General features: G+C 43.0%; 1 protein-coding gene across 1 annotated transcript in view; it reads right to left on the bottom strand.

Moving 5' to 3' along the window:
• LOC149449032 (complement C4-B-like) overlaps positions 1–25,018 on the bottom strand; it is a 121,575-nt gene that overhangs the window by 56,650 nt on the left and 39,907 nt on the right. The window contains exons 14-20 of the mRNA XM_089693924.1: positions 23,685–23,837; positions 22,310–22,433; positions 14,353–14,421; positions 11,220–11,429; positions 2,861–2,975; positions 1,438–1,508; positions 337–476 (exon numbers count right to left, since the gene is read on the bottom strand). Of these exons, the coding sequence (XP_089550050.1) occupies positions 337–476; positions 1,438–1,508; positions 2,861–2,975; positions 11,220–11,429; positions 14,353–14,421; positions 22,310–22,433; positions 23,685–23,837 (882 nt within the window). The remainder of the gene's footprint in view (positions 1–336; positions 477–1,437; positions 1,509–2,860; positions 2,976–11,219; positions 11,430–14,352; positions 14,422–22,309; positions 22,434–23,684; positions 23,838–25,018) is intronic.

Raw genomic sequence — 25,018 nt, 5'->3', positions numbered from 1 at the left:
GACTACTCTGCTGTCCTCTGCTACTCTGAAGGCCTGCTATCTCTCACGGGCACCACCTATCTGCAGACACTATTCCAGTGAATCAGCTGTGCTCCTGGGTGTAGCTCTGACAAGCATCCTCAGTCAGATCATCTCTACAAGCATTCCTGCAGGCGACCCCTGCTACTTTGGGCCTGACTCCTTCTGTCCCATCTCCAGGGGAGTCTGGAACTTAGCCACAAAGGAAGTCCTCTCTCCATTGACCTCCAGCACCAGGTACATGAAAATGAAATTGCTATGTGTGGTCAGCATTAATGAGAGGTTTGTATGTGTATGGCAGGCGTGTACTCCCCTCACCTTCATCTCCACTTCTTGAAAGTTATACAATACAGGTCTCAGCTCAATCTGTTCAAATCTCTTCACTGTCGATGGAACTCTCAAATGAATGTGGAACGGTTTGTAAACTTTCACCTTGACCGGGTCAGCCACACAAAACCCTGAAAAACAAGATGATCAGAGCAATACCAGCAAAGAGCTTCACTGGAGAAGAAGAGAAATGTACTGAAAAAACAACCAAAGTTACATTAATGCTCAATCTGTGCTTTGCAAATAAACCTTAAAGAAAGTTAGGGGCAGATTTAGGAAGGAAGTCTAGACAAGGGCCAACATGACAGGGTTAAAAGGGGTTTGGCTTGAAAGGAGTTTTTAAATATGATAAATTAAATAAGGATTGGGGTACTTACCAAGTTGGTGGGTAGGAAGGAGTAGGTGGGGCTGCAGGGGAGGATCAGTAGGAGGATCCTGGTGAGGTCGTCCATCAGAAAAGAGACTACATTGGGACAACTTCTCACCCTCCCTCCCTTCTTTGGGTTAATTATTTTGGCATTTTCTTTGTGCAGTCCAAATGGTTTGTTTTTGTCATGGCATCTGGTGGGGTACAAGGTCCTTGTATGTGCTTTATTATAGGCAAAAAATGTACATTGGTAGGGACCCAGTAGTTTGCTTGGGTTGTACCTGCTATTAGTGGTGTTTTGCAGCTGGAGGCCTAATTTTTGATTAAGCACATACTTGAAGAAGTGATCCTAACAAGGACCTTGGGGCTCCAAATTTTCATATGGTACTGACTGTTGTTGTATGTTATGTATATGATATTTATACAATCGTGTTAGTTAAAGGGCTGCTATGGCCAATAAACTCCAGTTTGGTGTCATGTTTATTACTTCGGTAAGGAAGGAGTGAAGTGTTGGTCAAGCAGTCATAGGGACAAATATTTTATCCCCTAGTCAAGAGCTGAAAGAATTACCTAATGCTGGTAAAATGGGAATCCTATATTAGCAGGCATCCAGTCACATGGCCTATGCTGAGACATTGAGACAAGTGCTGGCTTTTTACCATTGAAGATGAAACTGTACACAGAGGCTACAATGCATTGATAGAGAAAGATTTTAAAGATCTTACCTTTTCCTGCAGACATTCCGACTGCCTGGATCTCCCATGTGGTAATAGAATCTGGGACTGGAACCCATTCACTAAAGGAAAGAAATCAGAATCTGATTTTTCTGTCATTATCAGTTTTGTACTGTTTAGAATCTTAAATCGGAACTGTATCTGAGCATCACTATCATTTTTTTTGCCTTTTTTTGGACTCTCTAGTTCCAGCACATTGTTCCTGATGACCAGTGACCAGAACTGGATGGCATACTCAAGATCCGCAAACCAGTCATCTAAAGTGGTAGTATTACAGTTTTGTCTCTTGAGTAGATACCTCTCTAAATGCAAGCTAATATTCCAAATGCTGAGCTACAATATTTCTATATTTTAGGACAAAAAAGAAAGCAAAATGTACTCTTGTGCAATCGCTGGTATTAATATTGTGCATATAAAGTGTATGTAAAGTGAAAACTTTTTTTTAAGCTTCAGAACGAGTGGGGATTCTTAAAACCCCTGTCTCTTTTTCATTGATCTGTCCCTGCTGGGGATATTCACCCATTCTATTTGTCCTGGTCACCATTGTAACTGGGACAGCGATGGGAAATTAAAAAATTTACAGTTATCACCATAACAGAAATAGAGAGAGGAAATCTCCCAGTGGGGACTGTTTTGGACATTTTCTCTATTTCCTCCACAGTACCTGTAGCTACAGAGGTCAGTGAAGACTTGTTTTAAAATTCATCTGCTGCTTATTAAAATGCTTGAGAGTTTAAAGCCTGGCAACAGGTTCACTCTAAGTCCTCGTACACACTAGACGTTTTTACAGCTGCTGTTTTTGGCTTTTGGCATCTTTATCTATAGCCAGTAAACTCCCAAGCATGTTATCCAATGTGTCCATGCACACATAGGCTTTATTAAGCATTTTTTGGTGGGAGCGTTGCTTGGCTGGAAAAAACCCCAGAACTAGTGGGTTTGTAGAGGTGTTTTTTAGCTGTAAAAACGCTCTAACACGTGTAAACATGGAAAAACATGGTAAACCGTGGCAAACCGATGTTTTGGAGTGTTTTTTTGAGCAAAAATATATTTATTTTTTATGTGTAAAAACGCTAAAAAACATACAGCTAAACGCGAATGCAAAAAATGCTAAAAAACGCTGAAAAAAATTTTGTTAACGCAACTTTACACAGCTAACACAATCAGCGTTATTAAAACGCCCAGTGTGCATGGAGCGTAAGGAAGATTTATAGGTGAAATTTTCTATTTAGAGGTTTCTGAATGATAAGTTAGCGGTTGTTGGAAAAAATGAACACTGTTCTCTGTTATCTTCAGTTGCTAAACTCTGAAACATTCACATATTTATTTATGAATGCCACAGAGTTATTAAAATAAATTAGCAGCTTGTCATTCAGGAATATTACTTTCTGTATGTGAAAAAAATTGTGATACATACGTGTGCTTTTTGTTCACCTCCACCGTCCTCCATAAGCAGCTTTCTAGGAAGTTTGAGCGTACCTGAACATCATTTTCATCTGCAAAGTCATCTTCTTCCTGATCATTCACCTGGGCTATAGAAAAACAAAATTTTTCAGAAAATTACTTTAGAAACTTGAAAGTGTGACCGCAGAAAAAGACCAAGTGGCCCAACCAGGTGCCCCTTTTTAAAAAATTATTATTAACATTTTCTGTTTGTTTTCTAACCCTTTTGCCTGGGTATAGACTGATGTTTATCTCTAAAAACAACAAAGAAATATTCCCAGCTTACTTTCCAGCCAGCCTTCAACCGACAGAATTCCCCTAACAGTTCACGTTAAAACAAGGGGTTTAGTTTGCACACATCTGCAAATACTGTACATGAGTAAGCTGCAGAGGCCATGTCAGGGCACCCCAGTATACTACAGTGTACTCTATACATTTTGAGAGTCTCCAAAGTTGGAGCACTTTCTGTGTATAATAATGGATAGATTAAGGGCATATATGCCTGGAGGGAGCCTACCCTTCCTCAAAGGTATAGGGATGCACTGGACACCCAGTAATAGCACCCCCCCGCCCCCCCACTGTGAAAATCAGTGTGCTGCTGTTTCTCCTCCCCAGCTCTCTGAGCTCCTTATGCAGCTAAGAACAGAAGGTATGTGATGACTTATAAAAAGGGAAAAGAAGAGTTTTTATTTTTTATTATATCTTTACATAAATGTTTTGCCTTTCATTTCTATTTTAAACTGAATGGGTTGTTTTGCAAGGTGAGGGTTCACATACAGTTGCAAGAAAAAGTATGTGAACCCCTTGGGATTACGTGGAGTTTTGCATGAATTGGGCATAAAATGTGCTCTGAACGTCATCTAAGTCACAACAATAGAAGAACACAATCTGCTGAACATAATACTACACAAACATTAGATGTTGCCATGGTTTAATTGCACATAACATGTAAACATTCACAGTGCAGGGAGGAAAAAGTATGTGAGGCCCTAGCTTAATGACTTCTCACAGAGCTAATTGGAGCCAGGAGTGAGCCAACCTTGACTCCAATCAGTGTGATGATATTGGATGTGTTGCTGACAGCTGTCCAGCCCTTAAAAAACACACACCTGTTTTGGGTTTACTGGTTTCAAAAAGCACAGTCTGATGTGAACCATGCCTCGCAGAAAAGAGCTCTCAGAAGACCAACGATCAAGAATTGTTGACTTGCATGAAGCTGGAAAGGGTTACAAAAGTATCTCCAAAAGCCTTGATGTTCATGTGTCCACGGTAAGATAGACTGTCTACAAATGGAGAAAGTTTAGCACTGTTGCTACTCTCCCTAGGCGTGGTTGTCCTGTAAAAATGACTGCAAGAGCACAGCGCAGAATGCTGCATGAGGTAAAGAAGAATCCCAGAGTGTCAGCTAAAGACCTACAGAAATCTCTGGCACATGATAACATTTTTGTTGACACATCTACAATAAGGAAAACATTGAACAAGAATGGAGTACATGGGAGGACACCACGGAGGAAGCCATTGCTGTCCAAAAAGAATATTGCAGCACGTTTGAAGTTTGCAAAAGAGCACCTGGATGTTCCACAGCACTACTGGCAAAATATACTGTGGACAGATGAAACAAAGATTGAGTTGTTTGGGAAGAACACACAACACTATGTGTGGAGAAAAAAAAGGCACAGCACACCAACATCAAAACCTCATCCCCACTGTAAAACATGGCGGAGGGAGCATCATGGTTTGGGGCTGCTTTGCTGCCTCAGGGCCTGGATGGATTGTTGTCATTGATGGGAAAATGAATTCCAGAGTTTATCAAGACATTTTGCAGGAAAACGTATGACCATCTGTCTGCCAACTGAAGGTCCGCAGAGGATGGGTGATGCAACAGGACAATGACCCAAAGCATACAAGTAATTCAACAAAACAATGGCTGCAGCAGCACAGAATACGCCTTCTGGAGTGGCCCAGTCAGAGTCCTGACCTCAACCCGATTGAAATACTGTGGCATGACCTTAAGAGAGCGATTCACACCAGACATCCCAAGAATATTGCTACACTGAAACAGTTTTGTGAAGAGGAGTGGTCCAAAATTACTCCAGATCGTTGTGCAGGTCTGATCTGCAACTACAGGAAACGTTTGGTTGAGGTTATTGCTGCCAAAGGAGGGTCAACCAGTTATTAAGTCCAAAGGTTCACATACTTTTTCCTCCCTGCACTGTGAATGTTTACATGTTATGTGCAATTAAACCATGGCAACATCTAATGTTTGTGTAGTATTATGTTCAGCAGATTGTGTTCTTCTATTGTTGTGACTTAGATGACGTTCAGAGCACATTTTATGCCCAATTCATGCAAAACTCCACGTAATCCCAAGGGGTTCACATACTTTTTCTTGCAACTGTATACTGTACATTAACACTGTACGTATCAAAAAATTGCAGGTCTGGCATTTTTTACAGTTTCTAGAGGCATTGGCCAGGTATGCTACAGTATATGCATAATTACATTGGCCCAAGCTGGACCAATATAACTATGTAGAAATATCCATACTTGGAGTTCTTCTTTAAGTTCCTGTAGCCCTTCTGATATGCTTTTTCCTTCAGACCTTTCACCATTTTGGTTGTCCGTTTCTGCACTTGTTTTATCTTATCAATATCTTTTCCAGAACAGGACACAGATCTATACCGAGGAATCAGGACTTTCTTCCTCTTGCTGATGATCCTTCTAGTGATGCTCCCAGATATATACTAAGCCATTGGATCACATGTGTCAAACACAAGACCCGTGGGCTGAATCCGGCCCACCAGGTCATTTCATATGGCCCCCGCATGTTTCCTATAGCTGCGGCATCCTCAACGTCTCTGCCCCCACCATGTGGACAGAACGCCACTACAAGATCCTGCACTTCTCTGTTCAACCGCTGAGGGGCTCATCTCTACACCCCCTCCCCGTTTCAGCAATTGGCAGCAGAAAGAAGGAAAGAACTCCTCCTACAGATGTTGTACCTCTCTGTTCAGTCAGAGCACCCTTTCGTTTCTGCCTCCCCGGGTCTCAGCATTCAGCCGACTCCAGCAGCTGACTCCAGTCATCCTCTAGTCCTCCTCCAGACCCTGCACTTTCTGGTTCTCAGTTTCACCCCAACTTCTTCCTAGCAGTAGCACAAGGTAAAGGGGGTGCACTGTGATGTAAGGGAGGGTGGGGGACTCTTGATTTCTGATGATGGGGGACTCTTGACATCTAATGTAAGGTGGGGGGGCGCTCTGGACATCTAGTCTTACAGATACAACCGGCTCTTTGAGAGCAACCATAATGCTAATGTGGCCCACAATGAAATTGAATTTTGACACCCCTGCATTAGACCAAAGCAACAGGTCACCTTTGCACCTGAAAAACTCAAAGACACTACATTTACAAAAACATTTTTATGAAGATTAGACTATTTGAAAATAATATTTTGGCAGTTAGGAGACACTAGACAGTTAGGCCTCTTACCGTAGCATACCCCCATGTGAGTGCCATGTTTGCCCGCAGTGGGATGCACAGGTGTTCCATGCATCTGAGTGCAGGCAGTCCCATTCATTTCAATTAGGACACAGCTGCTGCTCCCAATTGGACGTCCATGTGGATACATGGCCCTGAACAAAAACAGTGTGCATTTGGGGTCATGCAGCTTCATGGCTGTCAAATGGAAGCAGTGGCTATGTCTGTACAGCTGCTACATCCCAACTGCAATGAATGGAACTGCCTGCACGGAGATGCACCAAACACCTGTGCATGCCTGTGGGGGCAAACATGGTCCTCACACAGGCCTACACCAATGTGAACAAGGCCTAAAAACATCTAGTAGTTTCTTATATCACTTGGAAATTCTGATCAGATTCTTGTGCTTGAATTACTGTTACATAAGCCTATCTCCAGAGTTAAAAGGGTATTGATATTCTAGTGTTTGGTAGATGCTATAGAATTGTACCACCTAAGAACCTTGGGATCATTAATGCATGCGTTATCCCTCACAGCATGTGTGATAGGTGGTAAGGATGGGTTATGTCACCTCCTAACCACTTGTTTTATTACCTAAATGCTTGTACCACCGCAGCGCAGCAGCATGCATTGTACGATGCTGCAACACATTCACTTGACTGATTTACATTCAACAGGTAGAACATGCCAGTGGGCATAGTTTTTGCATACACCCCTATTTGGCTGTTTTTGCAGCTTAGAGGGAGTAGTTGTTGGGAGGAAGGGTCTGCACCACCACTAGGTCAACTAGGCAGTTACCGAGGGCACATTACTGCCTAGGGTGCAATCACGGCCACTGGGTTCCTTATTCTCCACCAGCTTCCTAACTAGGGTTGCCACCTCATCCCTTTAAACCTGAACACATATTAATTACACAGGTTCTGTGACTGATTAAGGTGGTAATTAAACTCACTTAGTGCCTTATCTGCATTAAATTAGCCTTTAGAATCTGTGTAATTAATATGTGTATGGGATGAGTCCGCAACCCCATTCCTAACACTCCACTCTTCGCCTGTTGTTGTTCTTCCTTTAGGCAGACACTGCCTGTGCTCTGGTATTTGTCCTGCCGCTAACTGGGTGTGATGGCTGGAAGCAGCCCACTGGTGTCCCTGGGACAGCTGAGCCCTTAGTTCCCTGGTGTAGCTGTAGATCTGTATCCCATTGCTACAGGGGATATATATTTTCACGAGATACAGATCTTCCTGCTACACCAATGAGCATATGACCTCACCTCGTTGAGTTTTTGGAGAGTAGGGGCGGGGTCTGAGCAAGGTTTGAGGGGTGTGGAGGTGGGGTCATGGATGATCTGCTGTGCAGTGAGTCACATTGTGGGAAGAGTCAAAGCGGGTTCCTCCCAGCGTTCAGTGCGGTTTGGTTTGTGGAGAGAGAGGATATGGGGATGGTGAGTATTGAAGGGGGGAGGGGTGGTCACCATGGAGATGGACAGGACCCCCCCTCCCCCCATAATGTCAAACAGGGAGATAAGGTAATGGGAGGTGATCTTGGTGTCCCTTCAGTACACATCTTGTGTGTCCATAGTCACACAATGTGCTCTTTACAGGACTCACCTCTTCTGTGCTGGGTGACCCCTAGAATGGAGCCCTGGGGGGGATGATAGGGGTGGCACCGGAAAAAAGCCCAGGGGTGCAAGTAGCTGGTTTTGCGTAGGGCGCAAAATAGTCTAGCACCAGCCCTGCTGGAAGGTAAAAACATAGTTCGACCGCTTTTGCCTAGAGATACATTTTGATATGTGTTGGGTTGATGTGGCTATGAGATGCAATTTACTTTTTTCTATTTTTCAAAGAATTGCATTGACTTGAATGGCATAATACAGGTCCAGTTATCGAAAATGCAGCTTTCAGATTTACACACTAAAAACAAGGGGACTCTAAAATGAAGCATTCTAAATGAACCTTTTATCTGTCAGTCAGTAGTAGTTGGACACATTCAACTGGACTTGTCCTGTAATGTTGAAGATGTTTTGGAGCTTCTGCAAGCCATTTCTTCAGTTGTAATTAGAGATGAGCGAATCGAACCAGGCGAACCGGAATTCGATACGAATTTCAGGAAAAATTTGATTCGCGTCGAATCCGAATATTTGCCTACTTCGGGTGCGCGAATCGGATTTTTCCCGATCAGCCGGCAAAAGTGTCCCTGCAGAGAGCTCCGCTATTTCTGACAGTTCTCTGACAGAAGGAACACATGTACAGCGGTTGAAACATTGTATCTATTAGTTTCCATTTAGGATACAGATGTTTCAACCGCTGTACATGTGAAGAAGCTGTCAGAGAACTGTCAGAAATAGAGGAACTCTGCACATACACTTTTTGCCGGTTTGGAATTCTTATTTTCATCCTACTTCTTCTTCTTCTTCTACTTCTTCATCCTCATCCTCAGAAGAAGAAGAAGAGGATGAGGATGAGGATGAAGAAGAAGAAGAAGAAGAAGAAGTAGGATGAAAATAAGAATAATTCCAAGCCGGCAAAAAGTGTATGTGCAGAGTTCCTTTATTCTGCAGATACACTTAGAGGAGCTCTGCACATACACTTTTTGCCGGCTTGGAATTAATCTTATTTTCATCCTACTTCTTCTTCTTCTTCTTCATCCTCATCCTCAGAAGAAGAAGAAGAGGATGAGGATGAAGAAGAAGAAGAAGAAGTAGGATGAAAATAAGAATAATTCCAAGCCGGCAAAAAGTGTATGTGCAGAGTTCCTCTATTCTGCAGATACACTTAGAGGAGCTCTGCAGATACACTTAGAGGAGCTCTGCACATACACTTTTTGCCGGCTTGGAATTAATCTTATTTTCATCCTACTTCTTCTTCTTCTTCTTCATCCTCATCCTCATCCTCAGAAGAAGAAGAAGAGGATGAGGATGAAGAAGAAGAAGTAGGATGAAAATAAGAATAATTCCAAGCCGGCAAAAAGTGTATGTGCAGAGTTCCTCTATTCTGCAGATACACTTAGAGGAGCTCTGCAGATACACTTAGAGGAGCTCTGCACATACACTTTTTGCCGGCTTGGAATTAATCTTATTTTCATCCTACTTCTTCTTCTTCTTCTTCTTCTTCTTCATCCTCATCCTCATCCTCAGAAGAAGAAGAAGAGGATGAGGATGAGGATGAAGAAGAAGAAGAAGAAGAAGAAGTAGGATGAAAATAAGAATATGACAGTTCTGGGACATTCCCTCCATACAGCGGTTGAAACCGCTGTATGGAGTGAATGTCCCACAACTGTCAGAAATAGACTATTTATGACAGTTCTGGGACATTCCCTCCATACAGCGGTTGAAACATTGTATCTATTTGTTTCCATAAATGGATCCATTTATGGAAACAAATAGATACAATGTTTCAACCGCTGTATGGAGTGAATGTCCCAGAACTGTCAGAAATAGACTATTTATGACAGTTCTGGGACATTCCCTCCATACAGCGGTTGAAACCGCTGTATGGAGTGAATGTCCCACAACTGTCAGAAATAGACTATTTATGACAGTTCTGGGACATTCCCTCCATACAGCGGTTGAAACATTGTATCTATTTGTTTCCATAAATGGATCCATTTATGGAAAGAAATAGATACAATGTTTCAACCGCTCTATGGAGTGATTGTCCCAGAACTGTCAGAAATAGACTATTTATGACAGTTCTGGGACATTCCCTCCATACAGCGGTTGAAACCGCTGTATGGAGTGAATGTCCCACAACTGTCAGAAATAGACTATTTCTGACAGTTCTGGGACATTCCCTCCATACAGCGGTTGAAACCGCTGTATGGAGGGAATGTCCCACAACTGTCAGAAATAGACTATTTCTGACAGTTCTGGGACATTCACTCCATACATGTCCCAGAACTGTCAGAAATAGACTATTTCTGACAGTTCTGGGACATTCCCTCAATACAGCGGTTGAAACCGCTGTATGGAGTGAATGTCACAGAACTGTCAGAAATAGACAGAAACTGTCACAGAACTGTCCTTCTTCTCATCCTTCTCCTTCTTCTCATCCTTCTTCTCATCCTTCTCCTTCTTCTCATCCTTCTTCTCATCCTTCTCCTTCTCCTTCTTCTCATCCTTCTCCTTCTTCTCATCCTTCTTCTCATCCTTCTCCTTCTTCTCATCTTTCTTCTCATCCTTCTCCTTCTCCTCCTTCTCCTTCTCCTTCTTCTCATCCTTCTTCTCATCCTTCTTCTCATCCTTCTCCTTCTTCTCATCCTTCTCCTTCTCCTTCTTCTCATCCTTCTCCTTCTTCTCATCCTTCTCCTTCTCCTTCTTCTCATCCTTCTCCTCCTTCTCCTTCTTCTCATCCTTCTCCTTCTTCTCGTCCTTCTCCTTCTCCTTCTTCTCATCCTTCTCCTTCTCCTTCTCCTTCCTCATCTCCAAGGGCATTTAAATTAAAGGTACAGTGTTCTGCACTAATTTAAAGGCTCTCTGAAGCCTAGAAACCCATTTTATAAGTTAACTTCGTAGCGAATTAATTCGCATCGAACCGAATTTCTTCCTGGAATTCGCCGAATCAGCCGAATCGAATTTTTGAAAAATTCGCTCATCTCTAGTTGTAATGAGTGATAGGAAGATACCCCAGCATTAATATCCACATAATTAGTACCAACACCTTAATCCAATCACCATGGACTGTTGTTCCCATCACGAATTAGAAATGAAGAAGTGGCTCGGAGAAGCTTTAAAACATCTTCAACATTACAGAACAAGTCCAATTCATGGTGACCAACTCCTACTAGATCTACCATGACCTGGATCAATGAGAACCTTTACAGATTTTTATCTAACATTCTGCACCATCAGAACTCCTTACTCCTCCCAATGGTGTTTTTTTTTCTCTTCTCAATGGTGATCTTCTTGCGCAGGTCCTCAGCATATTGGCAGCATTCTAGGAAGGCATTGCGGCAGTCATTGCTTGCAACACGCTTGGATCTCTTGCCGCAATCTCTGTCCATGCGAGGAGGTAGGAGTGCCATGCCGTTGTGGCAGCATTTTTTCAGATCTGGTGAAGAAAACTTGTCGGCTGCAGAGAAAAAACAAAATTATAGCATCATAACAAGTCACCAAGAATTGATTGTCTTATACTTGACCCCATGGCTTCTGGTCACTGATCTTAAACAAGTATGCAGATTGGAAGTACTCTGCCTTTCCTGATCTGCCACATGCTCCAGGTCAGTGACTCAATATACTAAAGCCAAAAGCAGCCAGGCAGCTAGTATCTTCAGGCCACGAATAACCTATATTTCTCTTTCAGTACAGGTTCCTAAAGCCAGAGTCTGGGAAACTTACAAATGATCCCTTGCAGTGGGGCTGTTTCCTGCTGTAATAGGTAATTGCTCATACAGGTCTAAGTGACATAGAAAAGAAGATCTACTTACCCGATCTTCTGCCCTACACGACTGCTCCCCAAAGTGTCTTCTCAAACATGCTTCAGTGGTCTACAATAAGTTCCTGACTTCAAGACCAATTCAGGGCTATAGCCCTGCACAGCCAATGATGGTGCCAAGGGGCAGTCCACCATCGGAGCACGGGGAAGCACCGTCTCCCCGGGGGGAGGGAGATCAGGTCATTTATAGTGAAAACCCTTTCCCTTGACTAAGGCCCCATTCACACATGAGTGTAGAGTTTTTGTGCATTTTTTTACGCATTTTGTTGCTCATTTTTATGAACGTTTGTGCATGATTTGTTCAGGTGTTTAAAGGCTCCTTGAGTTTTGGCATTTTTGTATTATCCAACAGAGAAAAATTTCATCTGTGACATCAATTGTTACAATGTTTTTCCATGCCAGAAAAAAGCTCTTGGTCGCGTGACAAAATGCGCTAAAGCGCTTGAAAACACGCGATTTGCATGTTTCCACGTATTTCTGTAGGAATGAAAACACGCCAAAAACACATCAATCTGCCTGAATGGAGCTACAAAATGAGCTCCAAAACTTTTTTGAGTTACAGGCATTCTACTTCAGGTGACTTGGAGTGCAGATGTGAACCATCTCCATAGAGTAATATTGATTTTTTCTTCGCTGGGCATTTTGGAGTTTCGATCTTCACTCTACAAAATGCTCCGGTGTGAATGGGGCCTAAACAAGCAGTAAACCCCTGTAGTGCGAATACAGCCCCAATGCAAGAGATTATTATTACGTTTTTCCAGTGTTGGGATTTAAAGTGATTGTAAACCTTTACATATAGCCAGTGAAGTGACTGGCCTCAGGTCATACACAAAAATGAAACAAATCCCCTACATAAGTTTTACCTGTTTATCTGCAGTCTTCCCTTCTCAACATCCCATCAAGGACCAGAATTTATTAAACTTGTCTGAGATTTCATAAAGCAGGGGGCAGGGAGGTAAAGCTACACTCTGCAGAGATCATTGAGGAAAGCTGAGAGCTGTTTGGAGGGAAGGGACCCCCCCCCCCCACCTTCACACAGAACATGTGAACAGAGCTGAGGCTGTCAATCACAAGCTGTATGCTGGAGTTCCCCCTTCCTCACCATTTTTCTCTTGGTGTCAGGAAACTTCTCAGAAGTGACTCATGTAGATAGCAGAGGAACTGGGCAGCAGCCAGAAATGACACTTAGTGCTCTGAATTGAGACAAGTACACACTATAGAGGGATAAGCGTTGTTCATATTTCATTTCTGAGGTTTACAACCACTTTAAAGTGAACATACATCAACCCTAACTATCCTCAACTGCAGGCAGCCAGGCTCCTAGAGATGCCTTTATAAATAGGTTAGTACTCTGTAGCTTAAAGCCTCGAGTATCTCTAATATTTAAATAGTGACTTCAGTTCCTGGAGTCAGGCTTGGCCTCACCTCTGTGTAGCTTACTGTTTGTCCACTCTCAAGATGGACAGCCCCGTTGACCAATAATGAAGCATGAAGGTTGAACAGGGGCAGGTCAAATGTGATTTAGGAGCTGAAGACGCTTTGGTATTAAGAAACAACAAAAACCACATGAATTAAATTCACCCAAAACCAATATAATTTATATTTTGATTTTAACCCTTGCTCTCTCTACTAAAAATATGATTTTTTTTTTGTCCCTGCCCCCATTATACAGGGTTTCCCTTCATTTCCTCTGCTCACATGAAGTGGGGAATATTTTTCTCCAACAGGGACATAAATCCTCCCTACTCTATCCCAAACTAAATAAAAAGTAGATGTGCACGCCAGAAATGTTCAATTAGTCTCTGATTCATTCGTTCATTGTATATTTTCGTTTCATTATATTCGTTATGTTGAACCAATTTGTTTTCAGAATTTGTTTTGTACATTTGTTGGTCCGGGTGGTTTCAAAACATTTAGCAGTTTGTTCGGAAGATTGCAGCATATTAGCTTTCGAATTGTATATTTCGGATGGTTTTGTTATTTATATATCAAAACTATGCAAAAGGATTCGATATTTTCAGACGCAATGGAATAAGTAATGCAAAATTTGGCAGCCCCGACAAAGAGACTGACTGAGGACACTCTGTATGTAAGACAATATCCTGTCTGGGGGATTCCCTTATATACATCCCTACTAGTCCAACCCAACAAGAGAAAAGGCATGAGCTGATTGGCCAATATTGACTGGCGTCATGTGCATCCAAAAAAAACAAATGGAACGAAATTCAGATTCATTTGTTATCCAAATCTGAAACATTGAACAAATTTGAAAATTGAATTTGTTTCCCCATGGGCCAAACCTACTATCGCATCATGGGATGTCGTCCAAATGAAACAAATGCATTTGGTAATTATGTTATAACTTTTTTCCAGATTTGTTGACATTTGTTACTATATCCATTTGGAGATTAGGATACATCCGAATCTCCAAAAAAGACCAAATTTTCATCTGAACATTGATTCGTAACTTATCTAATAAAAATCTAATAAAAAGTTTTGGCTGGAGTTGACATTTAAAGCTCATAGACTACATCTCCTTTACAGTTTAGAATTTCTTTACCTTTCTGTTTGGTGAGTGCATTGAAGTCTATGGATCTTTTCTTCCTTTGCGAAACCCGGCAGCCAAATCCTTAAAGCATAACAAAAAAAAATAAAAATGGTCCAACACAATCAACTGGGAATAAAACTGCCATAAAGATGAGCCGTTCATACTGAGCAATGGATGAATAAATACATAAGTAGAGGTCATCTTTCATAAACTATGTCAAAAACATTATGAGGTCCAAATCTAATGATACAGGCAGCTGAAGTTAGATGCAGCTCTTAACTTTTTCTGCAAACAAAGCTTGGCTCCACCCATTCTTCCTCCCAAGCTTGCCCATTGGTCCTTAAAGCGGACCTTCACCCTTAGAGATCATTTACACTTGATTCGACTTCAAAGAGCCTACTGCTTCAACACTTTTCTTTTATGTGTTTTTGATCCTTTGTTGATGCTTTGTTGATGCTTTGGTGATGCTTTTTTGAAGCTTTAATGAAGCTTGGCAAATGCCCTCTGTGTTTATTGCTTTGTGATTTGTTTTAAAGGGGCCCAGTAGAACCCCAGCTCAGTAGTACCCCCACTCAGCAGATCCCCTGCTCATTAGTACTCCTCTTCAACAGATCCCCAGCTTATGGGTACCATTGTTCAGCATATCCACAGCTTATTAGTACCATCATTCAGCATATTCCCTGCTCAGTAGTGCCCCCAACTCTGGTTATCCCCCACACAGTAGTATCCCCAGCTCTGCTGATCCCCTGCTCAGTAGTAACCCCAACTTTACTGATCCCTTCCTCAGTAGTAGCCCCTAGCTCTGCTAATCCCCTGTTCAGTAGTATCCCCGGGTTTGCTGATCCCTTGCTCAGTAGTATCCCCGGGTTTGCTGATCCCCCGCTCAGTAGTAACGCCCAACTTTGCTGATCCCCCACTCAGTAGTAACCCCCAGCTCTGCTGATCTCCCCCTTAGTTGTAACCCCCAGCTCTGCTGATCCCCTGCGCAGTAGTATCCCCCAACTCTGCTGATCCCCCACTCAGAATCAATCCCCAGCACTGCTGATCCCCCACTCAGTAGTAACCCCAAGCTCTGCTGATCTTTCTCTCTCTCTGATCCTCACTTACCTCCCGCTATATTGCTCCTGTGCTGCTAGTTTCTTCTGCTCTGGTACCCTAGCTCTGTTGATCCTCTGCCACTCAGTCCTCTCTCCACTCCCAATTCTCCTTCCACTATAGCTTTACCATGCTGCACACCATGTATGATGTCTGCTAGCTGCTCTGCTCTGGTCCAGACCTTGCTCACTTTCCTGCTGCTCCTTGCTGCACACCAAATGTGACGTCTGCACCAGACACTTCCAGAATATATACACATGAACTGGAAGTGACTGCTGATGACGTCTTTCCAGATCAATTGCTGGTTTCCCAGTGCATCCTGGGATATCATACCTGCGATATCTCTTAAGCAAAGTGAACCTAAAGCTGAATAAAAGTCTCTCAAAAGCTGCAGGTGCTGTTAGCGAGCTTTGTCATAGACTTCTAAGAAGACTTTGGAGATGCTTTGAAGTACCAATAAAGCAACATGGGGTATCATTTTTGAAGTTAAGCAAAGAAAATGCAACATGTGAACAGGACTGTAAGCTTACCATTTTATTTAGTGACAGGCGCTTTGATTGGCATTCAGAGTACTTTAAAAAAGTTTGTCCAATGCCACATTTTGAAGTAAGTGTAAACGAGACCTAACTTTCATGTTGTGCTGCCTTGCCTCTTCCCACATCCCTCTCTTATTAAGAGACATGATATTTTTTTTTACTTTTATTTTACTGCAAGGCAGCACTTCCATGTTTCTTGCTTAGGCAAGACTCTCCTGGCCCCCTGAATGTGTGCAGATGTGCCACAGGTCTCAGGTGCTGAGAGATCCCTGCAGCACATCTGTGCATGTGCTGGGTCTTCCCCCATCATCTGCACATGTACGGGGTTTTGCACCCATACACAAAGACTGCTACCAGAGAAATCTTAAACCTTCCCTCTCTTTGCCTGTGGGTGCATCTGCACATGCGCCAGAATGGTGGTACCCGAGGGTGGCAGAGCTACCTGGGAGGTGGACTACAGTTTCTCTTTAATCACTTGACCCCCAGGCTAATCATGGCATTTCTGACACACATGTAAAAATTGGCATTTTTTTGCTAGAAAATTACTTAGAACCCCCAAACATTACAGTATATATATATATACAGTTGCAAGAAAAAGTATGTGAACCCCTTGGGATTACGTGGAGTTTTGCATGAATTGGGCATAAAATGTGCTCTGAACGTCATCTAAGTCACAACAATAGAAGAACACAGTCTGCTGAACATAATACTACACAAACATTAGATGTTGCCATGGTTTAATTGCACATAACATGTAAACATTCACAGTGCAGGGAGGAAAAAGTATGTGAACCTTTGGACTTAATAACTGGTTGACCCTCCTTTGGCAGCAATAACCTCAACCAAACATTTCCTGTAGTTGCAGATCAGACCTGCACAACGATCTGGAGTAATTTTGGACCACTCCTGTTTACAAAATTGTTTCAGTGTAGAAATATTCTTGGGATGTCTGGTGTGAATCGCTCTCTTAAGGTCATGCCACAGCATTTCAATCGGGTTGAGGTCAGGACTCTGACTGGGCCACTCCAGAAGGCGTATTCTGTGCTGTTGCAGCCATTGTTTTGTTGAATTACTTGTATGCTTTGGGTCATTGTCCTGTTGCATCACCCATCCTCTGCGGAGCTACAGTTGGTGGACAGATGGTCGTACGTTTTCCTGCAAAATGTCTTGATAAACTCTGGAATTCATTTTCCCATCAATGACAACAATCCGTCCAGGCCCTGAGGCAGCAAAGCAGCCCCAAACCATGATGCTCCCTCCGCCATGTTTTACAGTGGGGATGAGGTTTTGATGTTGGTGTGCTGTGCCTTTTTTTCTCCACACATAGTGTTGTGTGTTCTTCCCAAACACCTCAATCTTGGTTTCATCTGTCCACAGTATATTTTGCCAGTAGCGCTGTGGAACATCCAGGTGCTCTTTTGAAAACTTCAAACGTGCTATAATATTCTTTTTGGACAGCAATAGCTTCCTCCGTGGTGTCCTCCCATGTACTCCATTCTTGTTTAATGTTTTCCTTATTGTAGATGTGTCAACAAAAATGTTAGCATGTGCCAGAGATTTCTGTAGGTCTTTAGCTGACACTCTGGGATTCTTCTTTACCTCATGCAGCATTCTGCGCTGTGCTCTTGCAGTCATTTTTACAGGGCGACCACGCCTAGGGAGAGTAGCAACAGTGCTAAACTTTCTCCATTTGTAGACAGTCTGTCTTACCGTGGACACATGAACATCAAGGCTTTTGGAGATACTTTTCTAACCCTTTCCAGCTTCATGCAAGTCAACAATTCTTGATCGTAGGTCTTTTGAGAACTATTTTCTGCGAGGCATGGTTCACATCAGACAGTGGTTCTTGAAACCAGTAAACCCAAAACAGGTGTGTGTTTTTTAAGAGCAGGACAGCTGTCAGCAACACATCCAATATCATCACACTGATTGGAATCAAGGTTGGCTCACTCCTGGCTCCAATTAGCTCTGGGAGAAGTCATTAAGCTAGGGCCTCACATACTTTTTCCTCCCTGCACTGTGAATGTTTACATGTTATGTGCAATTAAACCATGGCAACATCTAATGATTGTGTAGTATTATGTTCAGCAGACTGTGTTCTTCTATTGTTGTGACTTAGATGACGTTCAGAGAACATTTTATGGCCAATTCATGCAAAACTCCACGTAATCCCAAGGGGTTCACATACTTTTTCTTGCAACTGTATATATATATATATATATATATATATATATATATATGTATTTTTTTTTTCTTTTTTTTTTTAACTGAGGCCCTAGTGAAAAAAAATAGTAGGTGTTGAAATGTTTTATGTCACACAACATTTGCGCAGCGATTTTTCAAACACAAATGTTTTGATAAAAACACACTTTAATGCATTTTAATGAACACAAACACAATATAATACCCATTTTTTGGTAAAATATAAAAGATGATGTTATGCCGAGTAAAGAGATACCGCACATGTCACATTTTAAAATTGTTTATGTCCATGGAATGGCAACAAACTACAGTGCATTTAATTCTCCATAGGCAACACTTTACAGGTACATGGGCGGTCTGCTGCTAGAATTATTTCTCTCGTTCTGCAAGTGGATGTAGGGCAGTTGCACCGCGGTCGTATTCACTTGAATAAGCACGTTTAGCGGTAATAGTTCCTACTGAATGTGACAGGGTTATAATTCTTGCCACAGATGCGAAGCAAGACATCACAGCTGCAGCATGTGTACGACTCCCTCTGGCTGCTGTGTTCATTTAAGGGAGCGGTATAAACTACGACTCACTGCCTGTATTGACTGCCCCCCCCCAGCTGCAAGTGTAAACTAAGTCTTAATATGAATTTAGGCTTGATTCACATCTGTGCGGGTGGTGCCGCTGCGGGATCCGCACAAAAGTACCTGCAGCCGCACCACCCACACAGAGGAATGCGGACCCGCCAGCACTGGAAATCACAACCGTACTGGGAACCTCAGTTCCTGTGCGGGCTGCGTTTCCCGAAGAAGTGCAGGGACTTCTTCCCTGCGTGTCCCAAGGCACGCAAGTCCATTCAAATGAATGGGCTTTTGTGCCCGTGCAAAACACACATATGTGAGCCAGGGGTAAAGGAGAAGTCATGACTTGCATACAGTTGCAAGAAAAAGTATGTGAACCCCTTGGGATTATGTGGAGTTTTGCATGAATTGGGCATAAAATGTGCTCTGAACGTCATCTAAGTCACAACAATAGAAGAACACTGCTGAACATAATACTACACGAACATTAGATGTTGCCATGGTTTAATTGCACATAACATGTAAACATTCACAGTGCAGGGAGGAAAAAGTATGTGAGGCCCTAGCTTAATGACTTCTTCCAGAGCTAATTGGAGCCAGGAGTGAGACAACCTTGACTCCAATCAGTGTGATGATATTGGATGTGTTGCTGACAGCTGTCCTGCTCTTAAAAAACACACACCTGTTTTGGGTTTACTGGTTTCAAGAAGCACTGTCTGATGTGAACCATGCCTCGCAGAAAAGAGCTCTCAGAAGACCTACGATCAAGAATTGTTGACTTGCATGAAGCTGGAAAGGGTTACAAAAGTATCTCCAAAAGCCTTGATGTTCATGTGTCCATGGTAAGACAGACTGTCTACAAATGGAGAAAGTTTAGCACTGTTGCTACTCTCCCTAGGCGTGGTCGTCCTGTAAAAATGACTGCAAGAGCACAGCGCAGAATGCTGCATGAGGTAAAGAAGAATCCCACAGTGTCAGCTAAAGACCTACAGAAATCTCTGGAACATGCTAACATTTTTGTTGACACATCTACAATAAGGAAAACATTAAACAAGAGTGGAGTACATGGGAGGACACCACGGAGGAAGCCATTGCTGTCCAAAAAGAATATTGCAGCACGTTTGAAGTTTGCAAAAGAGCACCTGGATGTTCCACAGCACTACTGGCAAAATATACTGTGGACAGATGAAACCAAGATTGAATTGTTTGGGAAGAACACACAACACTATGTGTGGAGAAAAAAAGCCACAGCACACCAACATCAAAACCTCATCCCCACTGTAAAACATGGCGGAGGGAGCATCATGGTTTGGGGCTGCTTTGCTGCCTCAGGGCCTGGACGGATTGTTGTCATTGATAGGAAGATGAATTCCAGAGTTTATCAAGACATTTTGCAGGAAAACGTACGACCATCTGTCTGCCAACTGAAGCTCCGCGGAGGATGGGTGATGCAACAGGACAATGACCCAAAGCATACAAGTAATTCAACAAAACAATGGCTACAACAGCACAGAATACGCCTTCTGGAGTGGCCCAGTCAGAGTCCTGACCTCAACCAGATTGAAATGCTGTGGCATGACCTTAAGAGAGCGATTCACACCAGACATCCCAAGAATATTGCTACACTGAAACAGTTTTGTGAAGAGGAGTGGTCCAAAATTACTCCAGATCGTTGTGCAGGTCTGATCTGCAACTACAGGAAATGTTTGGTTGAGGTTATTGCTGCCAAAGGAGGGTCAACCAGTTATTAAGTCCAAAGGTTCACATACGTTTTCCTCCCTGCACTGTGAATGTTTACATGTTATGTGCAATTAAACCATGGCAACTTCTAATGTTTGTGTAGTATTATGTTCTTCTATTGTTGTGACTTAGATGACGTTCAGAGCACATTTTATGCCCAATTCATGCAAAACTCCACTCCACATAAGGGGTTCACACACTTTTTCTTGCAACTGTATAAAGGGTAGCACAGTGGCTAAATGGTTAGCACTTACGCCTGGCAGTACTACGGTCGCTGGTTTGAATCCCAACCATGGCACAACCTGCCTGGAGTTTGCATGTTCTCCCTGTGCCTGCGTGGGTTTCCTCCCACACTCCAAAGACATGCTGGTAGGTTAATTGGCTCCTGTCTAAATTGGCTCTAGTATGTGTATATATGGATGTAAGTTAGGGACCATAGATTGGATGCCCCTTGAGGGTTAGGAACTGAAATGAATGTATAATATATATGTAAAGCTCTGCGTAAATTGACAGCGCTATAAAAGTACCTGAAATAAAAAATATAACCAGGGCTGCTGTTAGAAACCACAGGGCCCCATACAGCCAACCTGACGGGGTCTGCCACCCCCCCCCCCCCAAAAAAAAAACAGATTACAATGCTTCCGTTATGAATGAACACAGTGAGTGATCAGTACCAATCACTCATTGTGTAGATTCAGGAAAGAAAGGGGCTGGTAAATGTGACCTTCCCCCACTCTCCATCCTGAAGATTCCAGCTGCAGGTGGGAGGCAGAAGAGGGAAGCCAGCAACACTGCAAAGTGTGGGGCCTGGGCAGCAGGGGGAAACGTATGGAGCACAGGGAGGGTGATGGGTGCTGCAGGCAGCAATTACTGTAACTGATCCCCTGTATGGCTCTCTCTGCAGCAGCTGAAAGCCAGAGGGAGAGGAGAAGAAGCCAGCTTTCAGCTGCTGCAGAGAGAGCCATACAGGGATGGGTTCTGGTAACTGCCCCCCCACAATGTGTTGATCACCCTCCCTGCCCACATTTGATTCACCCCTGCTGGCCTGGGCCCTGTACAGGAGGACTGGAGGTACCCCCTTATCCACGACTCTGCATATAACTATAGCTGTTTATAACTCGGAATCTGTTTGATAAATCGATATTTGCTTCACACTGAAAGTTATGTTTTTGGGGGTTTTTTTGCCATATGCTCAGTTTGAATCGACCAGGTCTGTGATACTTTAAAGCTGGCCATACACTAGTAGAGTTTTGTTTGAGAATTTTTGTTTGTCAAATTTATTGTTAAAAGCAAAAATTTTTAAATACATTTGTCAAGTCATCGAATGTATGGAATATCTGTAAAAGCTGGACTAATGGAACTATGTACATATTCAGCTTTAAGATGTATCTTACCATCTGCTTTAAGGGGTTAAAATACCTGTCTGAAATCAGAGTGGGAGGGTCTGAACTGTGATGCAATCGGGTTCTACTGCTAAGTATAATGCTTTTAATTCAATATGTTTTCAGGCACTAGGGGCTGGAGGAAGTAATGTTCAGGTGACTTTGAGGAGGAGAGAAGTGCAGGGAGGACCTCAGCAGTGTGATAACACTCATTGATTGTATAGTTCAGCTGGCAGGCAATTGACTGTAGAGTAGTGTTGTCACCATACTAGTTTTTGAGTGTTACAGATCTGTGTGAATCACAAATCTGGCTGAACAGAATTACAAACTTTGTTGGCGGGTAAAACTGTTTAAATGTAGGTATATCAACTGTGCATTTATTAGTTGATTGGAGTCCTGATTTAAAACGGAGAAAACAGAATTCGATTCTTTGGTAAATTCTCACCGGCCAAGTCACTGTACCCGGATGAAGAGACAAATGCCACACCGGAGTCCATGAAGACAGAATTAAAATCCCTCCCTCCTCCAGGACTGCAGCCCAGGTCATAATCATTCATGGCCTTGAACACCTTAAGGGTAAGAGAAGAAAAAGGAATGGTATATATTAGGGTATTAAAAACATGGTTTCCTATATTTTATGGGGGAAAAAAGGAATGATCCATAGGGAGACTGTCATTTATGTAAAGAAAGTATTGCACTGAGGGTGAACAATTTAAGTAAACAAACTCAATAAAAATACACAATAAAGTGCACTAAATATATAAGTAATGACAGTCCTTGAAGAACCATAGGTACTCAAAATCTTCATATGAAAAGGATGATAACAAAACAATCTCGGTGAATAAAAAAAGTCTCTTAAATGTGCAAAAGATGAAAATTCTTCATTCCAATCAAAAATCACCAACGTGAGTAGCCACCACCGTATAGAGCAAATTGAAGTCTTACCAGATCCCCAGACCTCTTAATTGCAGGAGGTCGGGATAAGCTCGATATGAGTATGACTCCGTCAGACAGATGGATTATAATGGGACCCACTGCTCCGCACTGGTGTACTCAACCATTCCGGAATTAAGATCAATGTTGGCTGCCCACAGCCATCCAACTTCCCGGACTCCTAGGAATCCTCCAATTTGTCATTTGCCCATTTAGTCTAGGGGTCTCCAAACTTTTTAAACAAAGGGCCAGTTTACCATCCTTCAGACTTTAGGGAGGCCGGCTATGGTGTCAGTGGAAGGAATAGTGCCCCACTGTAGGTAGTGGAAGGAATAGTGCCCCATCGTTGGTGTCAGTGGGAGGAACAGTGCGCTATCTCTGGTGTCAGTGGGTGGAATAGTGCCCCATCATTGGTGTCAGTGGGAGGAATAGTACCCCATCCATTGGTGTTAGTGGGAGAAATAGTACCCCTCTGTTTGTGTCAGTGGGAGGAACAGTGCCCCATTGATGATGTCAGTGGCAGGAATTATGCCCTATTGTTGGTGTCAGTGGGATGAATAGTGTGTGTTATCAGTAAGAGGAACAGTGCCGCAATGGCCAGAAAAAAGGCAAGCAAAGGGCCACATCTGGCCCCCGGGCAGCATTTTGGAGACCACTGGTCTAGCCTTCCTTCCAACCCACTTAGAGAGACTTTACACTGCCCCACTGTGCTTTGGCTCTGCCAAAAAAAGATGGGAATTCACAAGCAGGCAGGATCGCCTCCTCAATGCCTGGAAAACGCTCTTCTACTGCCTAAGGAAAAGCGATCCACAACAGAAAGTTCCACCTGAGGGAGCCTAGCCTTACATAAGTAGACACCAAAATATGCAGACTGCCTGGAGCCTCACCTTGCCAGGTGTCAGCTTGTTCTTAGAATTCAGAAGGTACACCGCTGTGTCCACTGCAGATAAGGACACTGATGTTAGTTCGTCTGTTTCCATTGTCAGCATGAATGATGTCCCTGGGAGAATGCTGTCTGCTACATCCGTCCTAACTTGTAGCTGTAAAATAGAGAAATGACAAACCAATTTGAAGTCTGGCACATTTATCACCCTTAAATCCTGTACCCCCCACACTGTGATTTGTGACAAGTGTTTGCTTGGAAATGTTTAAAAATGTCTGAAAATGCTGCTTCCTACCCTCACACTGCAGTGCTCTGTACTGACAGAGCTGAGTAACAACCACGCACCTCCTCATGGCTTGTATTGCACAAAAAGTGAGGGGTGTGTCTGAGCAGGTCTGTTATTAAGTGCTGATTACTGAGTGCGCTAGGTCTAACAACCACTTTAACAGGAAACTGGAGCTGAGGATATACAAAAGGAGATTGTAAGTACAAAGTCTATCTGACTGTATAGCTATTTTTGTCACTTCAATTGAGTTTTAGGTAGCTTCACCAGAAGAAAATATAAAGCCACCAGCAATCTTGCAAATTATCAAGCTGTACGCCCCTGGATTTGTTTTCACCTGCAAGCTGCAGAAATGCCTGGACTAAAGATAACAAGCAAGTTCCAGCATAGGGTTATTAACCCCTTCCCGCCCACCTACCATGGTCCTTTAACTAGGTCCTAAGGTGAGAGGGTGGGATGGACTTGTCAATCACGGGATCACCAACCTGATGGCTTTCCGATCATGACTAGAGACCGAGAGCTTTTGGTGACAGCTCGGTCACTGTACTGGGAGCACACAGCAAGCATGCTTTGAGCAGAGAAACCTCAGCCACCATGGACGCATGTGTGTAGCATGTGGGCATAAAGACCCACCCTCCATGACATTGCACATACAGTATGTGTTACGTGGACGGTAGTGATGGGATGGATGTTCGAGTCGAACGTAAGTTCAACTCGAACATCGGCCGTTCATGTGTTCGGTGAACACACGAACAATAAAGGCATTCGGTGGGCTGTTTGCCTGCCATGCCCCACAAAGCACTGTGCTGTGGCAGTGCATTGTGATTGGCCAAAGCAATGCGCCTGACCACAGGTGCAATGCTTTTGACAATCACAGCACAGTTGGGCGGACCGATCAGTGGGAGTCGGGTTTTGTTTTAATTTTGGCGAACCAGAATCATCATGACAATGCTGGGCACTGACTGATTGATGGTAGATTACAACAATGGAACCATTTCTCTGGCTTTATATTTTTTAAATAAAGGAGTCATCAAAAACTATTGTGTTATTATTCA

The sequence above is a fragment of the Staurois parvus genome, unplaced genomic scaffold (genome assembly GCF_062004578.1).
Source record: "Staurois parvus isolate SC_StPar_1 unplaced genomic scaffold, SC_StPar_1.0 ptg000640l, whole genome shotgun sequence".
Classification (NCBI taxonomy): domain Eukaryota; kingdom Metazoa; phylum Chordata; class Amphibia; order Anura; family Ranidae; genus Staurois; species Staurois parvus.
The sequence above is the reverse complement of the archived record's forward strand: the minus strand, read 5'-3'. Positions and strand labels throughout refer to the sequence as shown.